Genomic DNA, 27,934 nt, shown 5'->3' on the forward strand with positions numbered 1-27,934 from the left:
TATGACTGAATTTGTTCAAGAATTTTCCTTTTATTTTGTATTTTGTTTTTTTTTCATTTGGTATGTTGAGATTTTAGCCGTGAATGTTGTGCTTCAAAGGGACAAGAGAAAAAGGTATGAATGATGAATGCAAGGCCACACAAGAAAGGATATACAAAATAGTTGTATACATACTTAATACAAAAAAAGTAACTATTATATACAAAATAAACCTAGTCGTCGGTCAGACATTTATACAAGACCTAGCTACATCAGGATAGCAACATCCAAAAGAGAGCCACTTTTGATATGATTCACCATCGAACAACACCACTTGACCCATTAATCATGTCCTGCTTTTGTACCAAGATGATCATACCAATCCTAAATCACAAGGGAAAACATAGGATAAACTTGTGATACAAAAATAACTTCATACAACAGCATGCAACGCAACATAAACGACTTAAAATAAATATCATTCATTACATCATATCAAGTTTTGTCAAATAACTTAAGGCACTCAAACAATGTGTACAAATAGGCAACTTCATTATATATACAATATAACACAATCATTAAACAATATTACACTCACAACTTTCATCAGATAGCTACCTCTACATCTTTACCCATTCAACTTAACCACTTTCAGTATGCACATATACATATTATTGGACAAGATGTACATTTATATCATCAATACACCACAAACAACATAGAACAACACAAAAACTCATTCGATCCACCTCAACACCTTCAATAGAACAACATAATCTACATACATATAAATATAACTGATGCATTGTCACGGATATCAACTATGGAGATCTTCTACAACTAAGGTGAGCAGTTTAAGTGACTTGACCCTATTGAATCATAATGACTGGTATAAAACCAAAAATAGCTTCTAACATTAGGGTCAGATACATTGACCAACATTAATTAAGGCCAGAAACAACGGCTATCACAAGGCTAGAAATAATGACTAACATAAGCTAGATTGATTTCTTATGTTTCACCACTTAAACTAGAAAGTATGATATTATGTCAAGGTAGAACATTTTGGTATGAGCCTACTATGACATTAGCTTGCAACACTGCCCACTATGGGATTAGTCCATTGACTACCCTCCAAATATCATAATCCCTCCAATACTCGATTAGCGACTAAGTCCTTGACTTTGTACTTGACTTGGTTGGTCACTCATAATCACTATAGCTCGACTTTGCTTCTATATTATGGTCACTTTATACACATCTGTTTCGACCTTGCCCACATACGGATACTACATAGAATCTAGATGAGACAACTGAAAATAGCGTATTTATTTAGAAGCCAACTTACTTACTGAAAAGTTTAACATAATGTACATTCGCACAATAAGATTCTAAAGTTTGAAAACATCTTTAAGTATTTTCTATTTTCTATGTATCTAAACATAAACATGTATCACAATCACATACCTAATAACCGAACAACTTAACAACTTATCATTATACATCATTACAACTTAAAATTCATTCATCTTAAGTAGGGATGAGAATAGGTCAGGCCTTAAACAGGGACCTATGACTTGACTTCTTGAAAGTCTGGTCTGGCTGACTTGTTTAATAAAAAGGTAAAGTTTATACTTTTAAAAAAGTCTATTTATATAAAAAAGTCAGGTTTCAGCTTATAGAAAAATCTATTAAACCTGATAAGTCAGCCTATTTATCTATATAAAATAATAAAAATAATATATATAATTAAAAATATAAATAAACAAATAAATTTATAAAAAATAAATAAATTATCAATCAACAAAAAATAATTTAATTTTTCTCATATATTTCTTGTAAAATTTAAATTTTAATAATATTGAGTAAACTATATTTTAAAAATAATTTTGTTGTTTTTTAAAAATTAAGTTTATTGACCTAATTAATATTAATAATTTAAATAGTTTTTTAAATAGATTACTAGGTCATGTCAAGCTTTAAAAAGGTCAGAACAGACTTATAAAAAAAATATGATAGATAATGGGTCAAACTCATACTTTAATTTTGCAGAATAAGCCCAATCTATATATTCAAAGTCTGGCTTGACCTGCCCTATTCCCATTAGTAATCTTACGTCTTAATCATACAACATATAACATCATATCAACTTACTTCTTTATAACTTAATCATCTTTCAACATATATATCAACTCTCAATTTAACGACAATAATAAACACAACATTTTGTATCCAAAAACTTTACAATTTTCAACTTTAACAACTATCAACATCCATCTTACAACTATAACATAATTTAAAGCATCAAGGAAATATAGCAACTTAACATCAAGATAACTTTACAACTTTAGGCATATATCAATGGAAGCAACATCTTGACAAACAACTGAAAATATCCAAAGAACTTAACAACTAAATTAACTTCAAACAACTAAATACTTGAAACACAACTTCCAACAACTAGTACAACTTACAACATGTATAGTAATCTCAACATAACAACTTCAATCACAATGTAAACAACTTCAAACATCCTTATACATCATCATCCATTTCAACATTCATCATATAATAACTTAAAACATCATATATTACCATATGCTATAAGGGAATTAACACATTATTTTCAACATATAATCATCAATTAACACACAACAACAACTTCCATATAACACAACACAATTGGAGTTCTACTACTCCAGTCAAACTCATCTTTATCTCATATGAAAGCTAAAAAAGTTATCTACAACTCTTATGAAGACTTCAAGTTCTAACTCCATCATATACTATACTGAAAATTACAAAAAACATAATAGTTTGCCTAATTGCTAACAACTTAACCTTTGTTCATTATAAAGGTTATAACTGAAGTTCTAAACCTTTTTTTTAGGTGATTTCAAAATCATTGGAAAACTAACATTTAAGGCTATAACTTTTATGAAGATAATAAAGTTTGATTTAGAAAGCACCAAATCGCTTAGCAGATTTCTTCCAAAAATACCTCTAATTTTGATCTCCAATGCCGCTCAATCAATTCAAAATGGTTCGACAGTTTCCTTCCAGAAACACCCCCATTTATCATCTCTAAATCCACTTATTCGTTTCAAAATTGCTTACTCGTTTTATAATAGAGATTATCTTTGTTTTTCATGATTTTGGGGTTTCCAAATCTCTTTATTCCATCTAAAACTCACCTACAAGCTCCAAACTCGAATATAAACCTCATCTAAACAAGAAGAATTTGGGTACAAAATCAAGATTCCCCCCACCCAAAATCCCAACTACCTCAAAAATCTCCAAGAAACCAAGAACATTAAGAATAAAAAAAAAACATTCATCCTTTCATACATCTTTACACAACATTCAACAACAAACTTCCCTTACCTCGTTGATGATCTAGAATTGACAATAGGAATGGAGAAGATGACGAACTTTGTATGATTTCAACTTGGAGACTCTTAACTTTGGGATTTCAAACCACCCGCATCAACTAAATTGAATCAACCGCGAGAAGTGAGGAAGAAATGAATTTTAGTGAAAAAATGGAGGGAGGATTATAGAAAAACTCTCTTTAGTCTTTCTTTAACGATTTATGAAAAATTGAAGTTATGAACCCCTTTTTTTTAAAAAAATAGATATAAACCCCTTATAAACTTAAACTAATTTAACTAAAAATAATATTCTACTAAACCACACCACTTACAATATACATCTTAAATATTAGTGTTATAATTTTTTTTTACGTAAATTAAAATAACTATTATATCTGATTAATATTTAATTAATTATATTAAATAAATATTGTAATCAAAATGAAAAAGAAAATTTATATTTTTTCAACTAGAAAAGGTGTTGAAACCTTTCTGTTTGTTTTTATCTAGCATTCTTCACTAGCACTGCACTGCATTTTTTACTGGATGCATTCACCACTGGGCACCGTTACCGCAACGTCGTCGTCACCGTGACCGTACTGCAACCACCGCACTGCTCTTCTGGTTTCGCCGTACTTTAGTTCTCCCTTTCTCTCCCATTCCTCTTTTGGTGCTTATTCACTTGGTGCTTTGTCATTGCAATATATAATTTATCTTGTTTTAAATTCTATATATGTTCTGCATACGTCAAAGAAGAAGACAAGCTCTCTTTTTCCTGATTCTTCTCTCTATTAGGGTTTATATGTTCTGTTCATATTTGCATATTATCTAAAATCACCTCTACTAGGGTTCATTTTTGTGTGTTTTTGTGTATAGCTCTCGGAGTACCAGATTATTGAGATAGCTGAGAATGTTTGTAATCTGAAAAAGGCAGAATAGGATTGGATATTGCGCATTGATATTGTGGAGAATGAAGATAGGTTGGCTGGAGGTAAGATGATTCAACTTGTTTGATGAAGATAGGTTGCGCATTGATATTGTTTGATGGATACCTTGTTCTTGAGTTCAAACATGTACCTTTCCTTTTGAATATAGTCCCAGATTCCCATGAATATTGTCAAGAAGAAAGCATTTATGTTTTCTGCAGCCTTGAATTGCATCTCACTTTCCCTCTCTATGAACTGCTTTCTACATTAGAATTTTGGAAACTAGTTAGCTCATAGTTTTATAATTTGAAACCTTTCTATTTGTTTTTATCTAGCTTGGAACATCGAGGTTAAGTATGATATAGATGAATAATAAAATATAAATGCATTAATATTTGATGTTGATTTTGTGTCAATAAAGAGGAGCAAATTCCAACTTTAATTTTGGGCCACAAATAAAATTGACACCTCCTTTTAAGTTTGATGCTTAGTAAGATATATGGCTCATTTGCTGTTGTAGTTCTTTCACAATTGTGGTATGGTTAATCCATGCACCATGATCAATTTGAACAGTTATTCCTTTCTCTTTCTTCAATCTGCAGCATGCTCAAAACACTTGAAAGGTACCAAAAGTGCAGTGGAAGTTAGCAAACCAGCCAAAGAGCTTGAGGTAGTGATTAGTGAATGCCAAAGAAATAACCTCTCTTAGTAATTTCAGTTAGGAAAGTCTTATTAATTCCTAGAACTTTGATTGCCAACTTAAAATAATCTTATGTAAAATATGTTTTTCATTATATGTTCCAAAAGCCCCTTTGTTATTTTTCATTTGTCATTTGTTTTTGTATATAGCAGAGTAGCTACTGAGAGTACTTGAAGCTGAAAGGAAGATTTGAATCTCTTTGAAGGACTTAAAGGTGAATTTCACATAAAAGTATTTTCTTTTTTAAAATGCACAAAACCTTATAAAATTAGTAATAAAAAACTTATAACCTGACTGGCTTTCACTATCCTCTTTTAATTTTTTGTTGGTTAAGGTTTGAGAAAATTTTCTTGCATTTAGTTAGTTACAGTTATTGAATTTTTATATTTTTCAAAAATGGTTTGCCATTTGCATCAGCGATGTTTCATTACACCATGCACTTGTTCCATGCTTCAGGAACCTTCTAGGTGAAGATTTGGGCCCATTGAATTCCAAACAACTTGGGCAGCTTGAGAGGCAACTAGATTCATCTTTCAAGCAAGTGAGGTCCACAAAGGTAATAAAATATCAATGTTCATTTTTTCAGAAGATTATACTATATAGCAAGCTCATTAATGTGATACTTTATTGCATTTGCGTTCTTGATTGGCATATCGCAAACTACTGCAATCCCTGCATCAAACATAAAACTTGGCCACCTGTCATGTTGTGCTAATACAACAAAGATTAGAATTTTGTACTTTACACACTTTTTTTGAAGTAATCAAACAAAAGTATGATGTGTTGTGTGTGTGAAAGAGTTTGGAGAATAATTGCCATATGCACGAGTCATTTTTTTAGAGGTCTTGAAGGCAACAATGACCACAATACATGCAATCATAAACATGCAGTTGACCTCAGGAATATACACCTGGCCCCTGTGCGTAGTGGAAGTATGAACAACCTTAACTCTTGGGAAACAACACAAACTTTGTGCTTGGGATATTTCAGAAAATGCTCCTGAAATCATTGCTTGACTAGCTATGATAGCAGCAACAACAAAGGTTGGCCAATATAAGTGGCCTGCATGTTATTCACAGAAGAGGGAAAAAGGAAATATCAATTAAACCATTGATTAGATTATAAGAACAGTTAATGTATTAATGGATCTTTTGAATTTAAGCAATGTAGTATACATTCATAGAAAGTCTTAGATACTTTCCCTGGGAACATTCTTAGATATGTTGCTTGTCCAATATATGCAGTCAATACTGCAGGAAATGTTACACAAGAGAAGCTAATCTGCAGGAAATGAATAATTATTTTGTATGCTATCTTGCAGGTAAAGTCCTAAGTATCATGTCAATGCTTTCTAGTCCTAATGATGAATCTCATGCTAATGTTGAAGCTGCGGTAAGTTCGACCATTTTCTGATTTGATTTATTTCTGCAATCTTTTCTGCACTCCTATCTTACGATACTTATTTCCTATCTAATGTTTTGGTTCTTCCAACACCAGAAGATAACCAATTAAATGGTGGTAATGTAAGGATTGTTACGGTTTCTTTGCCAAGGGATGAACTAGATCAGCTGAAAGATAAGCTAGGGGAATGGGGCATACACTGATTGTTCTTGTTGTGATTCTGTTTTTTCAAAAAAGAAACTTGCTTATGTTTTGTGGATTGTTTTTCATTCGTTTAATTGTAAATTGCTATTATAGTTTAGTATGTATGCCAGTAATAATTTAATAATGATTTGGTTATCCATTCTTATAGGGTATTGGATTATTGCTATTTTCTTGCCAAAATTTCTTGCGACAATTTATTGTCTTCATGTGAAAATTATCCACAAAATGTTTCCAATGGATTTTTAAATCCATAAAAAATGAGTTAGCCATAAATGTTTTACCTGCGAAATATAATTTGCATAAAATTTATTTCTCAAAAACTCGCATGAAAATCCTCAACTAATAAGGAGAATTCTAGCAGTGATAGTAAGGTTTGTCATAATTTGTGGGACACAGGGTTGACTTGCTGCTCCCAGGTGACATGGACCATGTTTGTGGATTAAAAAGTTCATTTTTTTTTTGTTTTTTTTTATTTTTTATTTTATTATAATTTAAAATTTTGGTGTGCCATCAGTTTTAATTGGTCGAGTCTAACACCTCAGTTTTGGGTTAGTGTCCATAGAAGTTTTACTCATCCTTGGGCCTTCGGGTGTTTAAGACTTTGAGTTAATCTACAAAGCGGGAAGATTGAAGATGAACTAAGCAGCTTACGTATAACTCACCTTCTGCAACCTTAATTTCGCTAATTCACTCTCTCTACTGTTCCACCCATGGCTCGAAACAAGGTACCATTTTCACTTCACTTTTAGATACCCTTTTGGATTCCCCGACTTCACTTATCTGGGTTTAAGTTTTTCTTCAAATTCATTATCTTCCTTTCTATTATTTTAAATTTCATTACTTAATGCACAAATTTGTATTTGTTTTTTTTATTACCACAATTAAATTATGGAAAACAAAAGGAAGCATTGCTTTTGCTGCTTGATGTGGGCCCATCCATGCATTCTGTTCTTCCTGAAATTGAGAAAGTATGTTCCTTGCTTGTGCAGAAGAAGGTATTAATGATTCCCACCCTCTTTTCTATTCAAAATTTCATTTTTATTTGGTTATTTCAATTTTGTGTTTGGTTTTGTCAGTTGTGAGCTTCAATAACATGATCCTTTGTTTTTGTTTTTTGTTTTTTGTGCAGCTGATCTATAACAAATATGATGAAGTAGGAATAGTCTTATTTGGAACTGAAGGTGCTCTCTTTAATCTGTACCATGCAATGGGTCATGTTGGCTTATTGTTTATTGGTTTCAATTCATTGTTGATTTTGTTGTCATGTGATTATGAAGTTTTCCTTGCACTGAAAATGTTAGCTATCTGTAATGCAAAATTTGGGAGTAAGAACTAATAAATTATCATATCTTCCTTGATTTTCTTTTGCATCCTTGATTTTTGATTATCATATAAAAAATTGGGAGTAAGAACTAAATAGAATCTTTGCCCTGTTGGTTACACCTAGTCTTTTTCATTTTGATTTCCTGTTGTTAATGTTACTAACTTACTATTCATGCTGCTATGTGTCATGCGAAGAATTCTGCTTGTACTTTGCTACAATGTTATCAAATAACCGTTATGGCACTGCCACAAAGGTATAACGTGGCGTTTTTGAACCCCTCCACCATTCGCTATCCATTATTTCCCGTTATATAGTGGCGTCCGCCATATCTGCCACGGAACCTGCCATATCCGCCATGGTGCCTGCTATGTTCGCCATGGCCATGGCGCTCATGGCGGAATTCCTCCTCATCCTCTTTTTTTTTTTTCCCTCATCTTTTCTCTTGTGAGGCTCCTAAATTGTGAACAAACAACTATGGTGAGCCTTCTTAGGCCACCAGCCTCCAGCGACCTGAACCATAGCGGCCTAAGCTCCTGAAAGTTTTCTGGCCAACAAATTCGTGACCTATAAGAGTTCTTTTTGTTTTTTGTTTTTTCTTCTTCCTTCCATTTCTTTATTTTTCTGTTTTTTTCCATCTATTTTTCATTTCTTCAGATGTTCATCATCTCTTTCTCTCTCTTTTCTCTCTCTCTCTTATTTTGTGTGATTGTTCTTGTTCTTCATCTGTTCAATGTTTTTGTTCTCAGTTTATCAAAATTTTGGAATTTAGTTATCTATATTTTAGAATTTCATTATCATGTTCTGTTATGTTGTTTTCTATATTAAACCTATAATGTTGTTCCCAATTTTGTTTCACTTATAGCACAATGGTAAGCAGTAAGCACCCAACACTAAAGTCATGTATCCTAAAAGTCTGTTTTTTTATTATTTTATTTTTAATTTTTGGTTTTGTTTTTAATATATATATTATTTTTGTCCGCCATGGCATCCGCCATAGGCCGCCACGCCATCCGCCATATGTTTATGGTGGATTTTTGGCTTACCGCCATAGACCGTTATCCGTTATTGATAACCTTGCTTTGCTATTAATTTTCTTTAACTCCTATGTTGGAGTTTGATCAAGGGCCTCCCTCACCTGTGTTTGTGTTGACACTTTTTCAGACACTGACAATGAACTTACTTCAGAAGTGGGTGGGTATCAACATGTTGTGGTTTTGAAAGATATTAAAGTTGTGGATGGAGATATTGTTGAGGCTTTGCAACAACTGCCTCGAGGAAAGAATGACGGTGATTGTATCCATAAATTTCATGGTTCTATAATCTGGTACTTTTTACATGTTAATTGGTATCTTTTCTTTCGTAACTTATTTTGTCAAAAAGTTATATTATTTTGAGTTTTTTCCTGCATTAAAATATTCATATTGTTTGCTCTGGGCAAAAGTATAAGATGTCGGAGATTTGTGTTTCAGATTACACTGTATTACTTAATGCCATTTATCTTTCACTTAGTTTTTTCCTTTTAATAATTAGCTATATATATTTATATATAATTTTTTACAAAAACAAAACCTCTGTTTCCATTGTACAATTTACTTGCTTTTTTAAAAAGTAACTATTTGTTTTACTTAATTTTTGTCAATGATATTTTTTTTGCATGATTTGTATGATAAGTTTATATTTTTCTGAAAACCATTATGATTGTGCTATGATAATCAATGTATCTAATCAGTAGCAAAACTTTGTAAGATTAATTATTTAAATTTTCTAGAGGAAGTTGATCATTTCCTACTGCCTTAGATTTTACCTCATCAGCTAGCATTTACCCTTTTCTGTATGCCTTGACTTTGATGTTAGTTCTTGATGCTGTCATTGTTGCCATGGATATGTTGATTAAAAAATTTGGAGAAACAAACAAGGGAAAGAAACGTATGTGTCTTATTACAAATGCGCAGTATCCAATAAAAGAATCTTATAAAGGAACGAAGGAAGAGCAAGTTACCACCATTGCTAAACAAATGACCGTCCATGGTATGAGGATGGAAAGTATAATTCTGAGAGGAAAGCTTAGTCAAGATGCAAACAAGGGAATAATGGATGAGAATGATCGCCTGTTAAATATTTTTTCAAAGGAAACATCAACAAGATTGTTGTATGTGGACAATCCAATTTCTTTGTTTGGTGCTCTTAGAACAAGAAATATAACTCCAGTTACAGTTTTCAGGGGGGATATTGAATTCAGTCCAAAACTTAAAATTAAGGTGAGATCTAGGTGTGTGTGTGTGTGTGTATATATATATATATTTAATTTCCAGCCCATGTTGAATGTACTTTTTAAATGGTATTATACTCATTTATCCAGTAGAACCATAATAGTTGAAAAATCATGTCATTTTACTTGTTTTTCATTTTCCATGTCGTATTAATTTGATATTTAATGTTGTCATGCCATTGTAGAACCTTTTTCTCTACTGTAAATGATTATAAAATGTCAAATCAAAAGGCTCCAATTTTGAGATGTCCATGGACAATATGAATCTTTATCTCTGATTAAAGTTGAATATTTTGAGGTAATGTGATCGTGGAAGGGCATACCCAATGTTTTCTTTTGCCTCTGCATCTTAATATTTAACATCATATTTATATTTTTAATTTGATGCTGGAAAACATAATTTGTTTTGGAGTTATGTACATTATGATTTGTGCACATAATTTACAGTTGAAGATTACTTGTTACTGTGTCTTTATTTTTCTTTCTTCTCAGTCTGGGAAGTAGATGCTCCAAGCAAGTGGGTTATTTATCCAATGTGTGTTTCAAATAAAACATTCTTAGTAAAACAATGTACTTTGTTTTCGTGAAAACGTTAATCAGTTAATGATAATCAGGTAATGGTGTACAAGAAAACATCAGAAGAGAAATTTCCTTCTCTAAAGAAATATTCTGATAAGGCTCCTCCAAATGATAAACATGCTACACGTGATGTCAAGGTAGATTATGAGTACAAGAGTTCTGAAGATCCTGATAAAGTTGTCCCCCCAGACCGAAGAATTAAAGGTTATCCTTATGGGCCTCAAATAGTTCCCATATCCTCTGCTGAGTGGGAGGCTGTTAAGTTCAAACCGGAAAAAGGTGTGAAGCTTTTGGGATTTACTGAATCTAACAATGTACTTAGGTAAAATTCCATATGCTTTAAAAGAATATATTTGATTCAAATTTGCTAATGTAGATTTCCTGACTCTTTATTTTTCTTTTCTTCCTGTCTGAAAATGAAATGTTTGCTGAAGACACCATTACATGAAAGATGTATATGCTTTCCTACCTGAACCTGGAAATACAAAAGCCATGCTTGCACTTTCTGCACTAGCAAGGGCTATGAAGGAAATGAATAAGGTGGCAATATTACGTTGTGTCTGGAGACGGGGACAATCGAATGTTATCATTGGGGTCTTGACACCCAATTTATCTGATAGAGAAAATATTGTAGGTTTTTTCTCTGTTTCTTGTATTTTATATTGGTTTATCTGTATCGACTTCAATGTTGCCTCATCATTTTTATATATTTATTGATTATTGATTGTTGATTATGCTGTGCAGCCCGATTCATTTTACTTAAATGTACTACCTTTTGCCGAGGATGTTCGGGAATTTCAATTCCCTTCCTTCACTAATTTCCCAGCATCGTGGCTTCCAAATGAACTACAGCTAGAGGCTGCAGATAACTTAATTAAGACACTTGATCTTGCACCACATGGGCAACAGGAAGTTTTGCTACCTGACTTTACACCGAATCCAGTGTTAGAGGTACTTATTCTATCTACTCATGTTTCTAGTTTACTTTCTCGTTTCTGCTTGCTTATTCACTTATATTACCATTTTTTTTCTGTTTTATTCTCAGAAGGATTTGATGTTTCATTTTTTACATGGGATTTTTGAAGTTAAGTTGTGATCATTGCTTGAAATGTGAATCTGCATTTAGCATGTCTTGTTGGCTAGAGTTAGTACTGGATGCTTTAAGATGTCGAGAAGTATGCTTAATCCTTGTCTTGAATATTTAAAAGTTAATCATCTTATTACCCATTGTGAGAAAAATTGTATTGAGATGAAGTTGAAGGTGGAGATCTCTAATAAACTATCCTCTTCCGCCAAAAGAGTAATCATAGGATAAATGTAACAGATATATTTCTTCAATCTTTTCAGCGCTTTTATCGTTATCTTGAGCTGAAATCAAAGGATCCTGATGCAGCAGTACCTCCTCTTGATGACACACTCAAGAAAATTACAGAGCCTGATGGTGACCTGCTTTTGCAAAACAGAGCTGTAATAGGTTCATTTTGTAGGTCTTTTGAGCTAAAGGGAAATCCCTTGGTAAGAATGTGTGCTTTGCACCTTTTTGTTACGAACATGAGTTATGATTTACATTTGAAATATCTTGCTGTAGAAAAAGTCAAGGCGTTTGTTGGGAGGAAAGAGATCTTTTTCAAGTGTAGATGTTGAAGGAAACATTACTGCTCAACCTGCCAATCTCATTGAAAATGCATCTGTTAAAGTTGAGAAAATCGGGGACCTGACCCCTGTCCAAGATTTTGAAGCATTGATTTCACGCAGAGATGGTCCTGATTGGGTTGTAAAAGCGATTAATGAAATGAAAAATAAAATATTTGACCTGGTGGAGGACTCACATGAAGGTGATAACTATCCTAAAGCATTGGAGTGTTTAGTTGTGCTTCGCAAGGGTTGTATCCTTGAGCAGGTAATTGTCTCCCACTTCTTTCTGCATGCGGAAGATGGTTGGGACTTGGGATTTTTCTGTTCAACCTTTAATTTATCTGTTATCCCTCTATGAATTTCTTTCTTTTATCTGCCCTGACTTAACTAGTTAAATTGACAATTTTTTTTTTTGGTGAAGGAACCAAAACAATTCAACGATTTCCTTAGACATCTATGTAATTTCTGTCGAGAGAAAAAGCTTAATAGTTTCTGTGACTATCTTGCTTCAGAGGGACTCGCGTTGATCCCCAAAACAGAAGCTATAGACAGGTTTTTGTACTAATATCTCTTTCTCACAATTCAATACATATAAGTGTTTTTTTATTTTTTTATTTTTTATTTTTTGTTATTGGATCATAATTTGTTATTTGGTTTCTTTATACAGTGAAGTTACTGATGATGAAGCCAGAAGTTTCTTGGTTAAATCTGAATCAAAAGTTGTTTGATTTCTTCGCTATATGTGCTCAAATATCTGAGACCTTCATTTTTCTGCCTCTGTAACAGTAATGATTAGATGTCTTGTATAAACAACTGTTTTGGAAAAACTATTGTAATACATTGTAAATTTTATCTGTACTCACCTGAGATTCTGATTTCTGACGCTTGAATTCATTTTGGGTATCATTATTTGGCAACCTTAACAATATGTTTGTACGAGGAATTTAAGGAATTTAAAATCTTGGTATTTGAATTACTTTGATTTTAATTTTTATCATTCTTAAAATATTTTGTTTAGATAAGTCAATTCAAATTTTTAAAATTTTAAATTGTTAGTTTGGATATGATAATTTAATTTTATTATGATAATTGATTTTAAAAATATATTTGTATGTTGAGATTTTTAAATAAGATTTTATAAAAATAAATATTTGTCAATTTTTAAATATTTAATAATTTTAAAAATTAATATTAGATAATATTTAATAATTTTAAAAATATTTTTAAATATTTAATAATTAAAAATATGAAGAGATAAGAAACAAGATAAAATATATAAGTGAAATAAGAAAAAAAAAATGAGAAATTTCAAATTCTTACTTTTTTGAGAGAATTTGAAATTTTACTATTTCAAAGAATTTTACAAATACTTGAATTTCAAATTCTTTATAAATTCTCTATTTAAACAAGGTATTTCACTTCAAAAAATTTGAAATTCTTCAAATAAATAAATTATTTCATTTAAATTTTTCATCTAAAAACACTATAAAACACTATAAAGCTTACGTGTTTGATATTATGAAACTTTTGCATTCTAGTTTAGGATATATGTCAAAACCAGACTCTGGAAGTATGATGGATGCTTAAGTTGGTTTATATTCCCAATTTTGATAATGCCATTTCGTCCCAATAGCAGGTTCATGCTACATAACAAATTCACGTTGTTAACTCTTGGGAGCCATCAGATTTTGGGACAATTTCCTCGATCTGTTCAAAACATGTTTCTTATTTTTTTTGGTCAACTTTCCAAATATGTTTTAAATGCTCCAATTTTTTGTTGTTATAAGTGTAGCCCATATAGCCGACTGTATTTGTTCATAGTTTAAACTGTATTGTATGATAAACTTGCAAGAAAAAAGTACGTGTAATATATCAGACAATAAGAAATAAAAAACCGGAACAGAACATTTTTGTTTCATGGGAACACATTCTACGGAAAGATTGCAAACAAATAATAATTTTTTTAATTATAAGAAATATATATACTTTTAAATGTACTATTATTAGTTTCTGAAAGGGGGTTTTCAGAAAGAAAGAGAAGAAAATCAGAAAAAGGGATATCAGAAAGAAAGATGTGACAGTTACGTAAAAATTCTCATTACCCTTTGTGCTTAATTCATGGTGCTATATATGCACCTTACGTACAATGCGACAAAAGAAAAAAGGAATAAAAGTTTGTTAACCCTGTCCTGCATACAATAACCGAATTGCCCATTGAATAATATGCAGCCACTAATTCATTCAGTCACGTAGTCGTCTAGGTGAGGTGGTTTGTTACGGATCCTTTGGGGTCTTCCATAAGTAATAACTTCCTCCTGCACACTTAATGGGTCTGGTGGGTCATACTGGGAAATGGGCCTAACACCTCCTCCTGGTTCGAGAGTCGCCTTATCCTCAAGGTGGAATTGAGCTTTAATTTGAGACCACGGCTCCCAACTGGTCTCTTCTAGGGGAAACCCCTGCCACTGAATCAAGACAAGTTGCTGAGGGTCATCAGGATCATTCGAAAGCTTCCAGTTCAAAATGGCTGCAGGTTCCAGTATGGGTTGGTTGTCCTCTATGTCCGGAGGTAAGCTAAGGGGCTGAGGTGATGGTGGAGGACCCAAATGAGGGCAAAAGTAGACTGATGTGGAAGACATTATGAATGCGTGCAGTTGGTGGCAGGTCAAGCTTGTAGGCAACATTGCCAACCTTCTCCAAGACTTTGAAAGGACTAAAGTACCTCTTCTGCAGCTTACTAAGGTAGGGACCAGTGACTGAGGCTTGGCGACGAGGGCGGAGGCGAACATAAACCAAGTCACCAATATCAAAATGAAGATCGCGGCGACAAGTATCTGCCCATCTTTTCATGGCCTCTTGTGCCTTGTGGAGATTAGAGTGCAACTTACGCAGAATCGCATCCCTAGTAGTAACCTCGGAATGGGCTGCAACATTAAGTGAGTCCCCTATCAAATTCTGTGGAATGTTAGGAGGGGGGTGACCAAACATTGCTTCAAATGGTGTGAGGCCCGTAGAGCTTTTCACAGTGGTGTTGAAACACCATTCAGCCCACGGCAGCAGTTTGCCCCACAAGGAAGGACGATGATGCACAAAGCTCCTCAAGTATTGTTGTAGGATTTTGTTAGCCACCTTTGTTTGGCCATCCGTTTGAGGATGATAGGCGGTAGACATATGCAACTTAGTGCCGCTCAGACGAAATAATTCGCGCCAGAATTGACTAAAAAATATAGGATCCCGATCCAAAATTAAGCTGCGAGGAAAACCATGAAGTTTGCACACCATGTTAATAAAAAGTTCAGCAACTTTCAGAGCAGAGAAAGAACGTGACAGCATGCCAAAATGGGCCCCTTTGGAAAATCTATCCACTACCACGAGTATAGTAGTATGCCCCTGGTATGGGGGAAGTCCTTGTATAAAATCCAGTGACAAATCTTCCCAGCAGCGCTCTGGTGTTGGGATAGGTTGCAGTAGCCCTGGAGGGCGTCGAGTTGGTGTCTTTGTCTGCTGACATGTAGTGCATTGAGAGACAAAAGCGTGGACATCCTTCCGCATGTTAGCCCAATAGAAATTGGCCTGCAACTTGCTCAAAATGCGACTCACACCGAGGTGTGTGACACCCTCTACCCCAACATAAATACAATAGATATAAACCATCTATATATAAATTCTTTCTTAGTCTAATATAAAATAATTATCTCAAGTATCATTGGGTAAAAGATGCACATTCATAATTTTCAACTATAAGTATCAAATTGTCAAGAAATAATAAAATAAATAAAGATTATAGATTAATCCCAGTAAAGGTGGCAGGGCCTCCTAGTTAGAAATTAACTTATAATCTTTTAGAAAAATTATAATATGACAAAAATACACACTTTCAACATAAATAACATAAAAATTACAAAAGAAAAATAATAATAATTTAACAATAAGTCTAGCTAATCCCGATGTCACATCCTATCAGAGCGAAACCCAAACAGAAGCCTAAGCTTCACCACCAACATCCTCAGCCTCATGCTAATTATCTGCATCATAATTTAAATATACACAAAAATGACAAGGGAGTGAGAAACTTCTCACTCAGTTGCAGATATAGAAATAAAAGTTAAATAGCACACACACACGCAATATAATTCACATATATAATCAATCTCACATATATGCTTATGTATAATGATTTTCTTGACTTGACTCACTATTGTATGCATGTGGCGCCATACGGAAGTTTCAGAATTTATCACTGGTGACCCAAAGGTACACCTATCACTGGTGTTCATACACCTCGTTAGCATGTTACATCACTGGTGTCCCGAAGGCACACCTATCACTGGTGTTCATACACCTCGTTAGCATATCGTGGGTGACTCAAAGGTACACCTTGTTAGTCGTGGGTATGCGGCCTCAGCGGCACACCTGGAGTAATATGTGCATATGATGCATGTCATACATTCACAGACTCAACCTTTAGCATGTTACACATATTATATTCATATTTCATAATTAAGAATTATTTCAATAATCCAATTTAATAGTCCAATAGTCCAACAGTCCAAACAGTCCAACAGTCCAAACAGTCCAACAGTCCAACAGTCCAACAGTCCAACAATCCAACAGTCCAGAGGTTGCTTAGGTATCATATTTTTCAATAATAATATATTAAGATCTTTTAAGTAAAGTAGGAAGCTTAAAAGGTAATATAAGATAATAAGGAGGCTCAGCCTTCCATTTAAATAATAGATTACAAATTTATAAATACTTAGGAGGCTTAGCCTTCCATTCAAATAACAGATTCTAATATGTAAATAAATAGGATATAAAACAAATCACATCAATAATACATATTCAAAGAAATAAACAACAGGCAAGGGATCGGGAGCCAATCCAACAAACAAACTATTTAACAATTATTCCCACACCCCCAAGCGAGGTTTCCCACTCCCCCCTTACCTGGGTTTACAGAAATTTGGGCAGAATCTCCTCCTCTCTATCTTTCCTTAAAAAGAATCAGAATTAGGGCAGAATCTCTTCCTCTTTCTCCTTAAACAAGACATTAGAGCAGAACCTCCTTTTCTTTCTCCTTCTCTCTCTTACTTTCTCTCTCTATTTCTCCAGAATTTCCTTCTCTCTAGAATTCTAAATTTTCAAAACCTTAAGTCCCTATTTATAGAATTTTTGAAGTTACTATGCACTATGCACTATTCATTAAAATAATATTATAAATTACTATGCACTATGCACTATTCATTAAAATAATATTATAAATTACTATGCACTATTCATTATATATTCAAATTTATTATAAAATTTGAACCCGCGTCCCTCGTGCAGCCGCCCTTCACTGTGCAATTGCATAGTGAAATACTATTCATATATATGTATACGTAAATAGTAAAATACGTTTACATAAATAGTAAAATACGTATACGTAAATAGTAAAATACATAAATAAAATACTTATTCACATAATAAATATATAAAAAATATATTTCTTTTCATTGAATAAAATTTGGGATGTTACAAGGTGGCCAGCTAGTGGGGTGGAGTGAAATTCCTGCAAAAGTAGAGGGATCATGGAACAGGAACGGGGAAGCCAAATCTTGCCTTTGAAGAGAAGTAGATCCTGATGAAGTGAATAGTCTGGAAATGAGGAGGGGGTGCTAGCAAACTTGTTCTTGACGTCCTAGAAGTCACTGTTGGAAGCAAGGGAGGACTTTAGATCCTCAATGAAATCCATTTGGGGAATGGATAAGATGAAGAGAGTCGAATGTGATAATGTAGTGTCAATAGGGGTCGCTGCTGGTGATTCGACCCTGGAAAGAGCATCAACAACAATGTTAGTTCTGCCTGGCCTGTAATGAATGTCAAAATCAAAGCCCAGAAGCTTGATCAGATAAGGCTCTTGAGCAGGGGTGAGAACCGTTTGTGATGTTAACTCCCTTAGGATTGTTGGTCGGTAAGTATGATAAAGTGATTACCCAACAGGTACTGCCTCCACTTTTGCACAGCACTTGTGATGGCGCATAATTCTTGGATATAAGCAGAGGAGTGTTGTAATTTGGGGTAGAACTGTTTACTGAAAAAAGCAATGGGGTGTCCGTTTTGTGAAAGCACGGCTCCCATGCCCGTGGCTGATGCATCTGTCTGCACTGTGAATACACAATCAAAACAAGGCAAAGCCAGAACTGGAGCCTTGGTTAGAGCAGTTTTGAGAGAGGTAAATGCAACAGAAGCAGAATCAGACCAATGAAAATTATCTTTCTTTAATAAATCAGTTAAAGCAGAAGCGATAGACGCATAACCTGCCACGAAGCGTCTATAAAAACCTGTAAGCCCCAGGAAGCCTCGAAGGGATTTGAGTGAGGTTGGAGTTGGCCATTCGAGCACTGCTTGAATTTTAGAAGGGTCAGGTTGCACTCCTTTCTGAGATACAATGTGACCCAAATAATGAATGGATTGCTGGCCAATTGAACATTTGGAGCCGTTGAGGTGAAAACAGTTTGCAAGCAGAAGTTGGAAAGCTGTTTCCAGGTGGCTGAGATGAGACTCCAATGTGGGACTATAGACGAGTATGTCATAAAAAAAAACAATGATGAAACGTCGTAAATGTGGCCGGAACAGGTCGTTCATGGTAGCTTGGAATGTGGATGGAGCATTACACAACCCAAAGGGCATAACCTTGAACTCAAAATGGCCGTTATGGGTTCTGAACGCTATTTTCTCTAAATCCGAAGGCACCATCAATATCTGATGAAATCCTGAGAAGAGATCAAGCTTGGAAAACCATGAAGCATGACCGAGTTCGTCCAACAATTCATCAACGGTTGGGATGGGGAATTTGTCCTTGACAGTGGCGGCGTTTAGAGCACGATAGTCCACGAAAAATCGCCATGTGCTGTCCTTCTTTTTGACTAAGAGGACCGGAGATGAGAATGGATTGGTACTGGGAGTGATAAACCCAGATTCAAGCATCTTTGCAACCTGTGTCTCGATTTCCTGTTTTTGGAAATAAGGATAGCGGTATGGTCGAACTGAAATGGGAGGGGTATTGAGCAGTAGGGGAATGGAATGGTCTGTGCTTCACGAGGGTGGAAGGGATGTAGGGGTGGTGAATAAGGTGGAATATTTTGTGAGTAATGATTGGAATGGGGGGGGCAATGGAAGGAATGGTGGAATTTGTTTGTGGCTATTGAGTTTGAGGGGGTAAGGGTAGTGTTGGTGAAGAAGGCTCTAGTATTAGTTGGAAAAGAGCTTCAACACGGTTTGTATGATGTAGGCGTCGTAACTGGTGGGCAGTGATTGGGATGGGGCTGGAGCTATGTTCTCCCTTTAGTTCAACCATGTTGCCTTCCCACATGAACCGCATAGCACATTGTAGTCCATAATAAATGGGCTTATTTGTGTAAGCCATTGCACTCCTAACACAATATCTGTACCAGAGAGGTCTAAGGGGTATAGATCAATGGGAAATTTCAGAGATGCAAGAGTAATTTGGGCTTGAGGACAATAAGTTGTACACAGTAGGAAGTCTCCATTACCTACCATGACCTTTAGTGGACTCGAAGTGGGCTTGAGGGGAAGGTTAAGGAAGTGGACCACTTTGGATTGAATGAAATTGTGTGTTGCCCTGCTATCCACCATAATATGGACCTCGTACCCTTTAAGTGACCCAGTGATCCGAAAAGTCTGTGGAGTCCATTGACCCGAAAGAGAGTGGAGACTGATCAGACCCGCTTCAAGTGAAGGGTCATCAGGGGGTTGGGATTCCTGCTCTGGAAGACTATCAGAGATGTCGTCAGCCGCAGGGACAACGAGTAAGAGAAATTGTGATTCGCAACGGTGGCCCCTGGTGTACCTTTCATCGCAGTTGTAACAAAGGTTCTTGTCCCTACGATCCTGCATTTCGGCCTCAGTGAGTCGTTTGATGGGTATTTTGGTGGAGGGGGTAGGAAGGAGGGGGGAAGCGGTTTGGGTGGGGTGGATGCGGTTAGTGGCAGGGATGGTTTGGAGAATCTGGAAAATGGAGGTGTGACAATACAGGACTTATCGTCATGAAGCTTGGCAAAAGCCACCGCCTGAGGCATGTCGGTGGGTTGTAGAGCTGTAACCTCCCGATGGAGATGTGGTTTCAACCCAGAAATGAAGCAACTAAGGTAGAAACTAGCTGGGTAGCCAGAGATGCGATTGGCAATGGATTCGAACTCAGTGATGTAACCTTGAAGTAATTGGGTCTGAGATAACTTACAGAGTGCAGCAATGGGGTCTTCGAACTTGGAGGGGGCAAAACGGAGCTCCAAGGCACGAAGGAAGGCGTCCCAAGAGGTGAGGAGACCATTGTTGTGCATCCATTGGTACCATGCCAGTGCTGGTCCTTCAAGATAGAAGGAAGAGATTTGAGTGCGTTGCTCCGGTGGGGTTTGATGAAACTCGAAGAACTGGGTAATTTTGAAGATCCAGCCCAGAGCATTATCCCCGTTGAAGGAGGGTAAGTCAAATTTTATGGGTCGAGGAGAGGTGTGGTTTGCAAATGGTGGTGGGGAAGATGGTTTGGACTCCAAAAGGGACGTGCGGGAAGCAATGTCATGTAAAGTGTTGAAAAAATTAGCCTGGGCGAGGAGGATTTGTTGAATTTTTTTGTCAAGTTTGGAAATGGCGTCAGAGGGGTCTGCCATGCTGTGGGGACAACGAAAGCACCAATGAAAGGGGGTTTTCAGAAAGAAATAGAAGAAAATCAGAAAAAAGGATATCAGAAAGAAAAATGTGACAGTTACGTAAAAATTCTCATTACCCTTTGTGCTTAATTCATGGTGCTATATATGCACCTTACGTACAATGCGACAAAAGAAAAAAGGAATAAAAGTTTGTTAACCCTGTCCTGGATACAATAACCGAATTGCCCATTGAATAATATGTAGCCACTAATTCATTCAGTCACGTAGTCGTCTAGGTGAGGTGGTTTGTTACGGATCCTTTGGGGTCTTCCATAAGTAATAACTTCCTCCTGACACTTAATGGGTCTGGTGGGTCATACTGGGAAATGGGCCTAACAGTTTCTTTCATACTTTTAATTTCTTGCAAAGTTTATTAACGAGATATTTGTTCATTTCCCATAAAACGGATGAATTTATTGGGATATTAACAATATAGGATGCATTTTTAAAAAAACTTTCTTGAATTACAAGTGTCATTAAATATAGTAATTATTTTATGTGTATTTTTTAAAAAATTATGATATTATTAATATTTGTTGATCTTAATGAATTAGATATTTATTTGATTTAAATATGTTTTTAATCTACATAAAATAAATGAATTTTAATTTTGATCTTTATGAAATTTTTTCTTTATTTTTTATCATTTTAAAATATCTAAACCTTCTTTTTGGTTTCTGTAAAGTAAGCAAATTTTTAATTTTGTTCTTTGTAATTTTTTTTATTATTTTCCTCCTCCTAAAATTTAAAGTTATTATTTTTGGCCTCTAACAATTATTTTAAGATGTATATACACTTGTTTTAAGGGTTTATAATAAAATTTATCCGTAATACATGTGAAAAAAGTATCATAGACAATTGTGAATATTATTTTAGATGATCACATAATAAACATATAAGTAGTTAAGAAGGGTCACATAATAATATGAATTAAAATCATAATTTTAAATTTTAAAAAGATGAAAAATAAAAAAATATATATAAAGACCAAAATTAAAATATAAATGAAAGACTCAAAACATATCTAAGTTTAATTAAAATAATCTCATCTAATTGATATGATGAGTATTATAACATTTTAAACTAATCTATACAGTTAATAAAGATGATACACTTTTTTTTTTAGTATAACCATTATGTCGATTATTTTCTCCTTGGTTTCAAAAACATTATTTCTTTCTCATATTTTTTATTATTTAATTGTATTCTTTTAGTTTCTCTATTTTTTCATAAATTTATTTTTTAATTTTCTCACATCTACTATATCCTCTAATTTTCTCAAATTTTAAAAATTTTCATAAGTACTTAAAATCATTTATATAACTATTCACACGTATTTAACTACATTTATTTTTGTTATTTTTTAAAAAAATATACTGAGGCAGAATAGGTTTTTTTTACACTAATAAAAAAAAATAAAGGAGGTTATATAGTATAACTGTATAAGGAATTAAGGACTAATTAGCAGTTTATGATTTTTTGGGGGATCCAGCGGCTATTGCAGGGATAATATTTCTCCACCGTTGCAAAAAGCTCAAACTTTTTCCGCCGCCTCTTCCGTCAGAATTTCAATCCAATCCATGTTTGCTTCGGTGACCAACAGCAGCAGCATCATTATTTCACGCACCTACGCTCTCTTTCTTCCACGTGTCACCGTTACTTTTCCATCTCTCCTTCACAGGTTCCGCGCCTCCGCTCCAATGGCCAATCCCCGCAACAACACCAATCCCTTCTCCTCCCACGCTCACGCCTCTCCCAGGTGATTCTCTCTCCTTCCTCGAAACTTACGAATTCCCTTTCTCTTTTCGTTATCACGCATGTTTTATTTTCATTTTGAGTCTTCGATTAATGCCAAACCTTGATCAAATGGAAAGCATGTGACAGAACAAAATCAAGGGTAAATGTTGTGTGGCGGGTTAGAGATATTGTGAATTTCAGAATATTTTATCGGTTTAGGAAATTGGATTGTGAATCAACAAAGGTTTAGATGTCATGGATATAGTGTGTGTTGCTTGGTTGTTGACTCAATTTTTCGCTGCTAGATATTCCATCATGGTTAATGTAGGTACTTGCAATGAGAACCTACGTGATTCCTTATATTTGGAATTGCAGCTGTATTATTCTATTAGAGATGAGTATTTTTTCTGTCGTGGATGAATTCATGGAGGCTGTAATTAATTGATGCCCGAATGTGAATCTGTTTGGATACAGTCTAAAAGAGCTTTTCTACTGAAAACAAAATATTTTTTCAGTAGACAAGTTCTTAAAAATACTTTTAGGCTTGTAACCAAACATGCTCTGAGCATTTTGATGTTTTCATTACTCAAGGAGGTGAAATAGATGCATTTTGTTGGCTTTGCATGGTTGGTGATCCAGCGAATCTATTGGGAAATGATTCAGTTATCTTATAGAGTGTTCCCGTGGTATGTACAACACTAGAGTAAGTGGAAGCTTAGCTGCTTAGGACGCGTTGTTGCAATGGTGTGATTGCATAATTCTGCGAGTGATTACAGTAATAGACATGCGTAGATACAACTTATGGAGTGAGTATGTTGTAAGTCTGCGACTCTTATTCCATGGAGATGGGCGTGGGCGTGAAATAACATAATTCACTTCGGGAGCGTGCTCCTGCCTGTGGCAGCACTATCTTAAATTCAACCTTGGGGACAAGGTCTATTTTAATGGGGAGGTGAGGCAATGTAGTGACTGTTGAGTTGTGTGCTGAATCTGTCAAATTGGTTACGAGGACAGGTGGCAATCATAGCTGAAAACAAGGGAAGTGGATTGGATTTGGAGAAGGAACTGTGGGACAAAAAGTGTCTCAGGCATGTAAAACAGTAAAAAAAAAAAAGGGGGGAGGGAAGGCAAGAAATTGATCAGTTTTTCCGTCTAAAGGATGTACTCTACAGGGTCTTCCTCTTCTCTTCTCTAGATTTCTACCTCTACATCTCTTTTCTAACTAGCTCCATTCATGTTCTTAATTTATTTTCTGTTTTTAATTATATCTTCTGCAATGTAATGGAACTCCTATGTCATTATTGTGATTCAATACTATGAATAAGTTTGTGGCATTGATTGCTTTACATTATAAGCACTTATCAATTCACTTCTTCACATAGTAGCTACCATGACAGAATCAAGTAGAAAGTTTTATGTTTGATATTTTATGGGCAGTGCTGGCAGTGGCAGAGGAAAGGCTTTTGATATGAGAAATGATAGAGAAAGAACAAGAGGGCGTGGTGGTGGGAGTGGCTCAGGAAAGGACAAAATTGATGCTCTTGGTAGGCTCCTGTAAGCTATACTTGACCCTAATAATTTTTATTTTTCATAAATATTTCCTCTTTTATTTTCTTCCTCTATAGCTGCCAAATGTGAGTTTCATTTTTTTTGCTGTTTTGTTTGTAACACGGTGGATATTCTTATTCTTTTTATGTGTGGAAAGAAGTTTGGCAAAGAAAACCTTGTGTGAAATATTGTTTGCCTTCATATTTGAGCAACAGAGTGAAGAACTTTGTGATAGGTCTTAATGCTGTTTTGTGCTTGATTCATGTACTAAGAAAATTCACTCAATTTATCTATTTAATATCTGCAGGACACGGATTTTACGACATATGGCGTCTGAATTGAATTTGAACATGCGGAGTGATGGTTTTGTGAAAGTTAATGATTTACTAAAGCTAAATCTGAAGACATTTGCCAATATTCCACTGAGATCACACACTATTGATGATATTAGGGAGGTCAGTTATTTCATGTGTTTTCTTCTCTGTTTTAACACATACACATTCCATTTTTTATGCTGCCATGTCAGTACCATTTCCTTTGTAATTATATTCTTATGTCACATTATCTGAGAAGCATTTGGGTGAAAATATAAAAAATAAATATATAAAATTGTCATATTTTTTATATTCGGCAGACTCTTCAGTAGTGTTTATTGTTATGAAACATAAAAAATCATTGTATTGGGTATAAAAGATCAATTTCTTGTTTTGATTTTCTAGTATCCTTTCTCACTTCCTAGAATTTTAGAATATTGATACTTGTCTTTCTCTTGTAAAAGCAGTCAGATTATGGCTAACTGTTTAAGAATTTACCTGATCCTTGCTGCACTGAGCAACTAATTCTGCTATAAGTTAATAATTTAGGAAATTGACCAAGAACTTTTACATGATGTTATTTTTTATCATCCAAAGAATTTTCATGCTGGTTATGTTACAGGTTTTTGACCTACTCTTAAATTTTAACTGGCTTATGTTGCCTTTGAATGACTATTTATGCTTATATAACCTCTTTTATCTCTAAATTATTCTCAAATGTTATTTATATTTGATTTTATTTTTTCATTATTGTAAACATTTTGTTGCAATGTCCACATCATTATCATGTGAATTAACTGAAAGAAAAACATTTTATTCTAAAGCATCTTTTGATTATTCTCAGGCTGTTCGAAAAGATAATAAGCAGCGGTTTAGCCTGATAGAAGATAATGGGGAGCTACTAATACGTGCAAACCAAGGCCACACAGTAACGGTAAAATATTTCTTTTTATCAAGTGTTGACAACTTGACATATCCAATTTGCTTTTGAAATTTGAAGTGTTTAAAAAATAATAGAACTTAAAACGATTAGGTATATACTCTGTAATGCAATTTTAAACCTTATGTTCTGTTCTCATTTTAAAATACTTCAAACATAGAACAAAACTCACATGTTTTGTCCTGTTCTAACCTGTCTAACAGACACTGCCTTATGGTTGATGGAGCTAGAACACCAAGAGGTTTAAACAGAACAAACACTAGTTAGAATTGGGATTGTAACAGCCAATATTCTGTCTTGAAAAGTGAGGAATGTTGATAATAGGTGTTTTCAATGGTTTCTTCTTTCTACTGACAATGAGCTAAACTTTTTTTAACCATTGGCTGTATATTCTCTTAATAGAATATATCTTTAAAATTCTCCCAGTCAAGTGAATGAAAAATTTTATGCAGTAATGTTGTTAACAGCCTTGTTAAATTTTGTTGTCTGTCTTTTGCTCTTAATCAGACGTGTCGCTAATACTCTTCTGTTTCCTAATTTTTAAAAGTTAAATATTAGATTAATGTTCTCTGTCATGTTAAGTTGAGCTTTTCGATTGTGAATTCATTCAATTTTGTTCATCTGCCCTTACAATGCAGTTATTGACTTTTCATCTGCAGGCGGTTGAAACTGAAAGCTTATTGAAACCAATCCTTTTAGCTGAAGAAGTTCCAGGTACATAATTATTGGGGATTCTGACTTTTGTTACTATAGACTGAGTCATGGTGAACACTGTAAATAGCAACACATATCACTTGTGAATGTAATGTTATCATTTTATGTACGTATTTATGATTTAAAATTATTTTTTGAATGGTGATATTAACACGTCATATACTGTAAGTTTTGATTTTTTTTCCTGTATTGTTATTTTATTTGTTTTATTTTGTCACTTGTGCAGTTTGTGTGCATGGAACCTATAGAAAGAACTTGGAATCAATTCTAGGATCTGGTCTGAAGCGCATGAAAAGATTGCATGTTCATTTCTCTTGTGGTTTACCGACAGATGGAGAAGTAATTAGTGGTAATGTGATGCACTATTTAAAATAAATCCTATTAACACATTGAAATTTAACTCGAGATATTTTTGATTCGTTTTGGTTAGGCAAGTTAATTTTCCTTCAGGTATATTAAGTATGGTACTTAACTTCCAAATACAGAAGGAATGACAATCAAGGTGTCTATTACGATTGATAGTGTAGCTTTGCACCAAATGTGGAATCCAAATGACCAGTTTCTAGTTTTTCCTTTTACTCTCTTTGCTTATGTGTTTTTTGATCAAAGGTCATGGTACATCGAACGGATTTCATAAAAGAGATTCAAATACTAATTAGTCCATCACCCAAAGTCTATATGGGGTTATTAGCTAAATCAGTTAGTAACTTAGAAGGAAAATGCCTTTATACTTTAGTGCTTTATTAGTAACTAGTCATTTCTCTGCAAATGATTAATCATTATAGATGGTTATTTCAATTTAGCAATGCAATATTTCTTTCAGAAGTACTATTAATGATCACTGTCACAGGTTGAATCTATTAGCATCTCTTTACCACTTCACAACCTATCTGTTTGAAGGTGGAAGCCTTCGGATTGGAAGTCACCTTTTGACTGTGTCCCCTATGAAATTTATTTAGAATGTTAAATTTCTTGCACGGAGCATTTTCTTCAATTCTTTAAAGATGGTCTTGTCTCATCAAGTGCTAATGTGCAACATGATCCTTAGTAGTTTTCAGTTATTCCCTACCAATTACTTATCTATATTTTTCGCAGGTATGAGGCGGGATGTCAATGTTCTGATCTTTCTAGATGTTAGAAAAGCATTAGAGGGTATGATATAACAATATTCCAAACATGTTCTGAATGTGAATAAGATCATCTTGAAATGTTTAATGTTATTGTTTATTTTCATAGTAAGTAAGTCTACAACAAATAAGCTTACTGATTGCTGGTTCTCTATAATTTTTTTCATCCTATTTCAGAAGGTATGAAGCTTTATATTTCTGACAACAAGGTGATCTTGACGGAAGGTTTTGATGGTGCTGTTCCACCCAAGTATTTTGAAAAGATAGAATCATGGCCTGGCAGACAGCCTATTCATTTTTAAAGTTTTCTTGTAATTTTGATTTTGCTTATGTTAGGATCACAGTACGTGGAGGATTACAAGATGATTGTGTAAACCTCTTGCAAGAATTAAAATTTGGTTCCTAATTTTTTTTATAAAAAAAAATGATTTAGGAAAGTTTACTTTGGGTCATTGATG

General features: G+C 34.3%; 3 protein-coding genes across 7 annotated transcripts; 2 read left to right on the forward strand and 1 right to left on the reverse strand.

Annotated features, from left to right (window-relative positions):
• The first annotated feature begins 3,827 nt into the window (after positions 1-3,827).
• KU80 (Ku80 family protein) lies at positions 3,828-13,282 on the forward strand. Of its 5 annotated transcripts, none has more exons than XM_020363664.3 (18): positions 3,828-3,982; positions 4,227-4,341; positions 4,879-4,946; positions 5,126-5,190; positions 5,433-5,532; positions 6,298-6,368; positions 7,135-7,306; positions 7,484-7,576; positions 7,711-7,762; positions 9,067-9,198; positions 9,760-10,163; positions 10,789-11,075; positions 11,188-11,383; positions 11,498-11,704; positions 12,101-12,268; positions 12,342-12,653; positions 12,810-12,940; positions 13,056-13,282. In XM_020363664.3, exons 7-18 carry the CDS (start codon positions 7,292-7,294, stop codon positions 13,114-13,116), a joined length of 2,058 nt encoding a protein of 685 aa, XP_020219253.1. In that variant the 5' UTR covers positions 3,828-3,982; positions 4,227-4,341; positions 4,879-4,946; positions 5,126-5,190; positions 5,433-5,532; positions 6,298-6,368; positions 7,135-7,291; the 3' UTR covers positions 13,117-13,282. The 5 variants fall into 5 exon arrangements, with proteins under 5 accessions (XP_020219253.1, XP_020219252.1, XP_020219254.1 ...); XM_020363663.3 differs by having other exon boundaries at positions 5,129-5,190; XM_020363665.3 differs by having other exon boundaries at positions 5,129-5,190; positions 7,144-7,306.
• A 4,786-nt stretch (positions 13,283-18,068) lies between these two features.
• LOC145955987 (uncharacterized) lies at positions 18,069-21,057 on the reverse strand. The gene is made up of 4 exons (XM_083071541.1): positions 20,458-21,057; positions 19,733-20,398; positions 18,375-19,381; positions 18,069-18,237 (listed from the first exon to the last, which is right to left on the reverse strand). Exons 1-4 carry the CDS (start codon positions 21,055-21,057, stop codon positions 18,069-18,071), a joined length of 2,442 nt encoding a protein of 813 aa, XP_082927667.1.
• Positions 21,058-22,555: 1,498 nt separating this feature from the next.
• Positions 22,556-27,928, forward strand: LOC109802235 (uncharacterized). Its single transcript, XM_020363514.2, has 8 exons — positions 22,556-22,855; positions 24,271-24,387; positions 24,689-24,836; positions 25,540-25,629; positions 26,295-26,349; positions 26,576-26,698; positions 27,445-27,501; positions 27,654-27,928. The coding sequence occupies exons 1-8, from the start codon at positions 22,677-22,679 to the stop codon at positions 27,776-27,778; spliced, it is 894 nt and encodes a 297-aa protein (XP_020219103.1). The 5' UTR covers positions 22,556-22,676; the 3' UTR covers positions 27,779-27,928.
• The last annotated feature ends 6 nt before the right edge of the window (positions 27,929-27,934 follow it).

Source organism: Cajanus cajan, chromosome 3 (assembly GCF_000230855.2).
Source record: "Cajanus cajan strain Asha chromosome 3, NIPB_CcT2T_4, whole genome shotgun sequence".
Classification (NCBI taxonomy): Eukaryota; Viridiplantae; Streptophyta; class Magnoliopsida; order Fabales; family Fabaceae; genus Cajanus; species Cajanus cajan.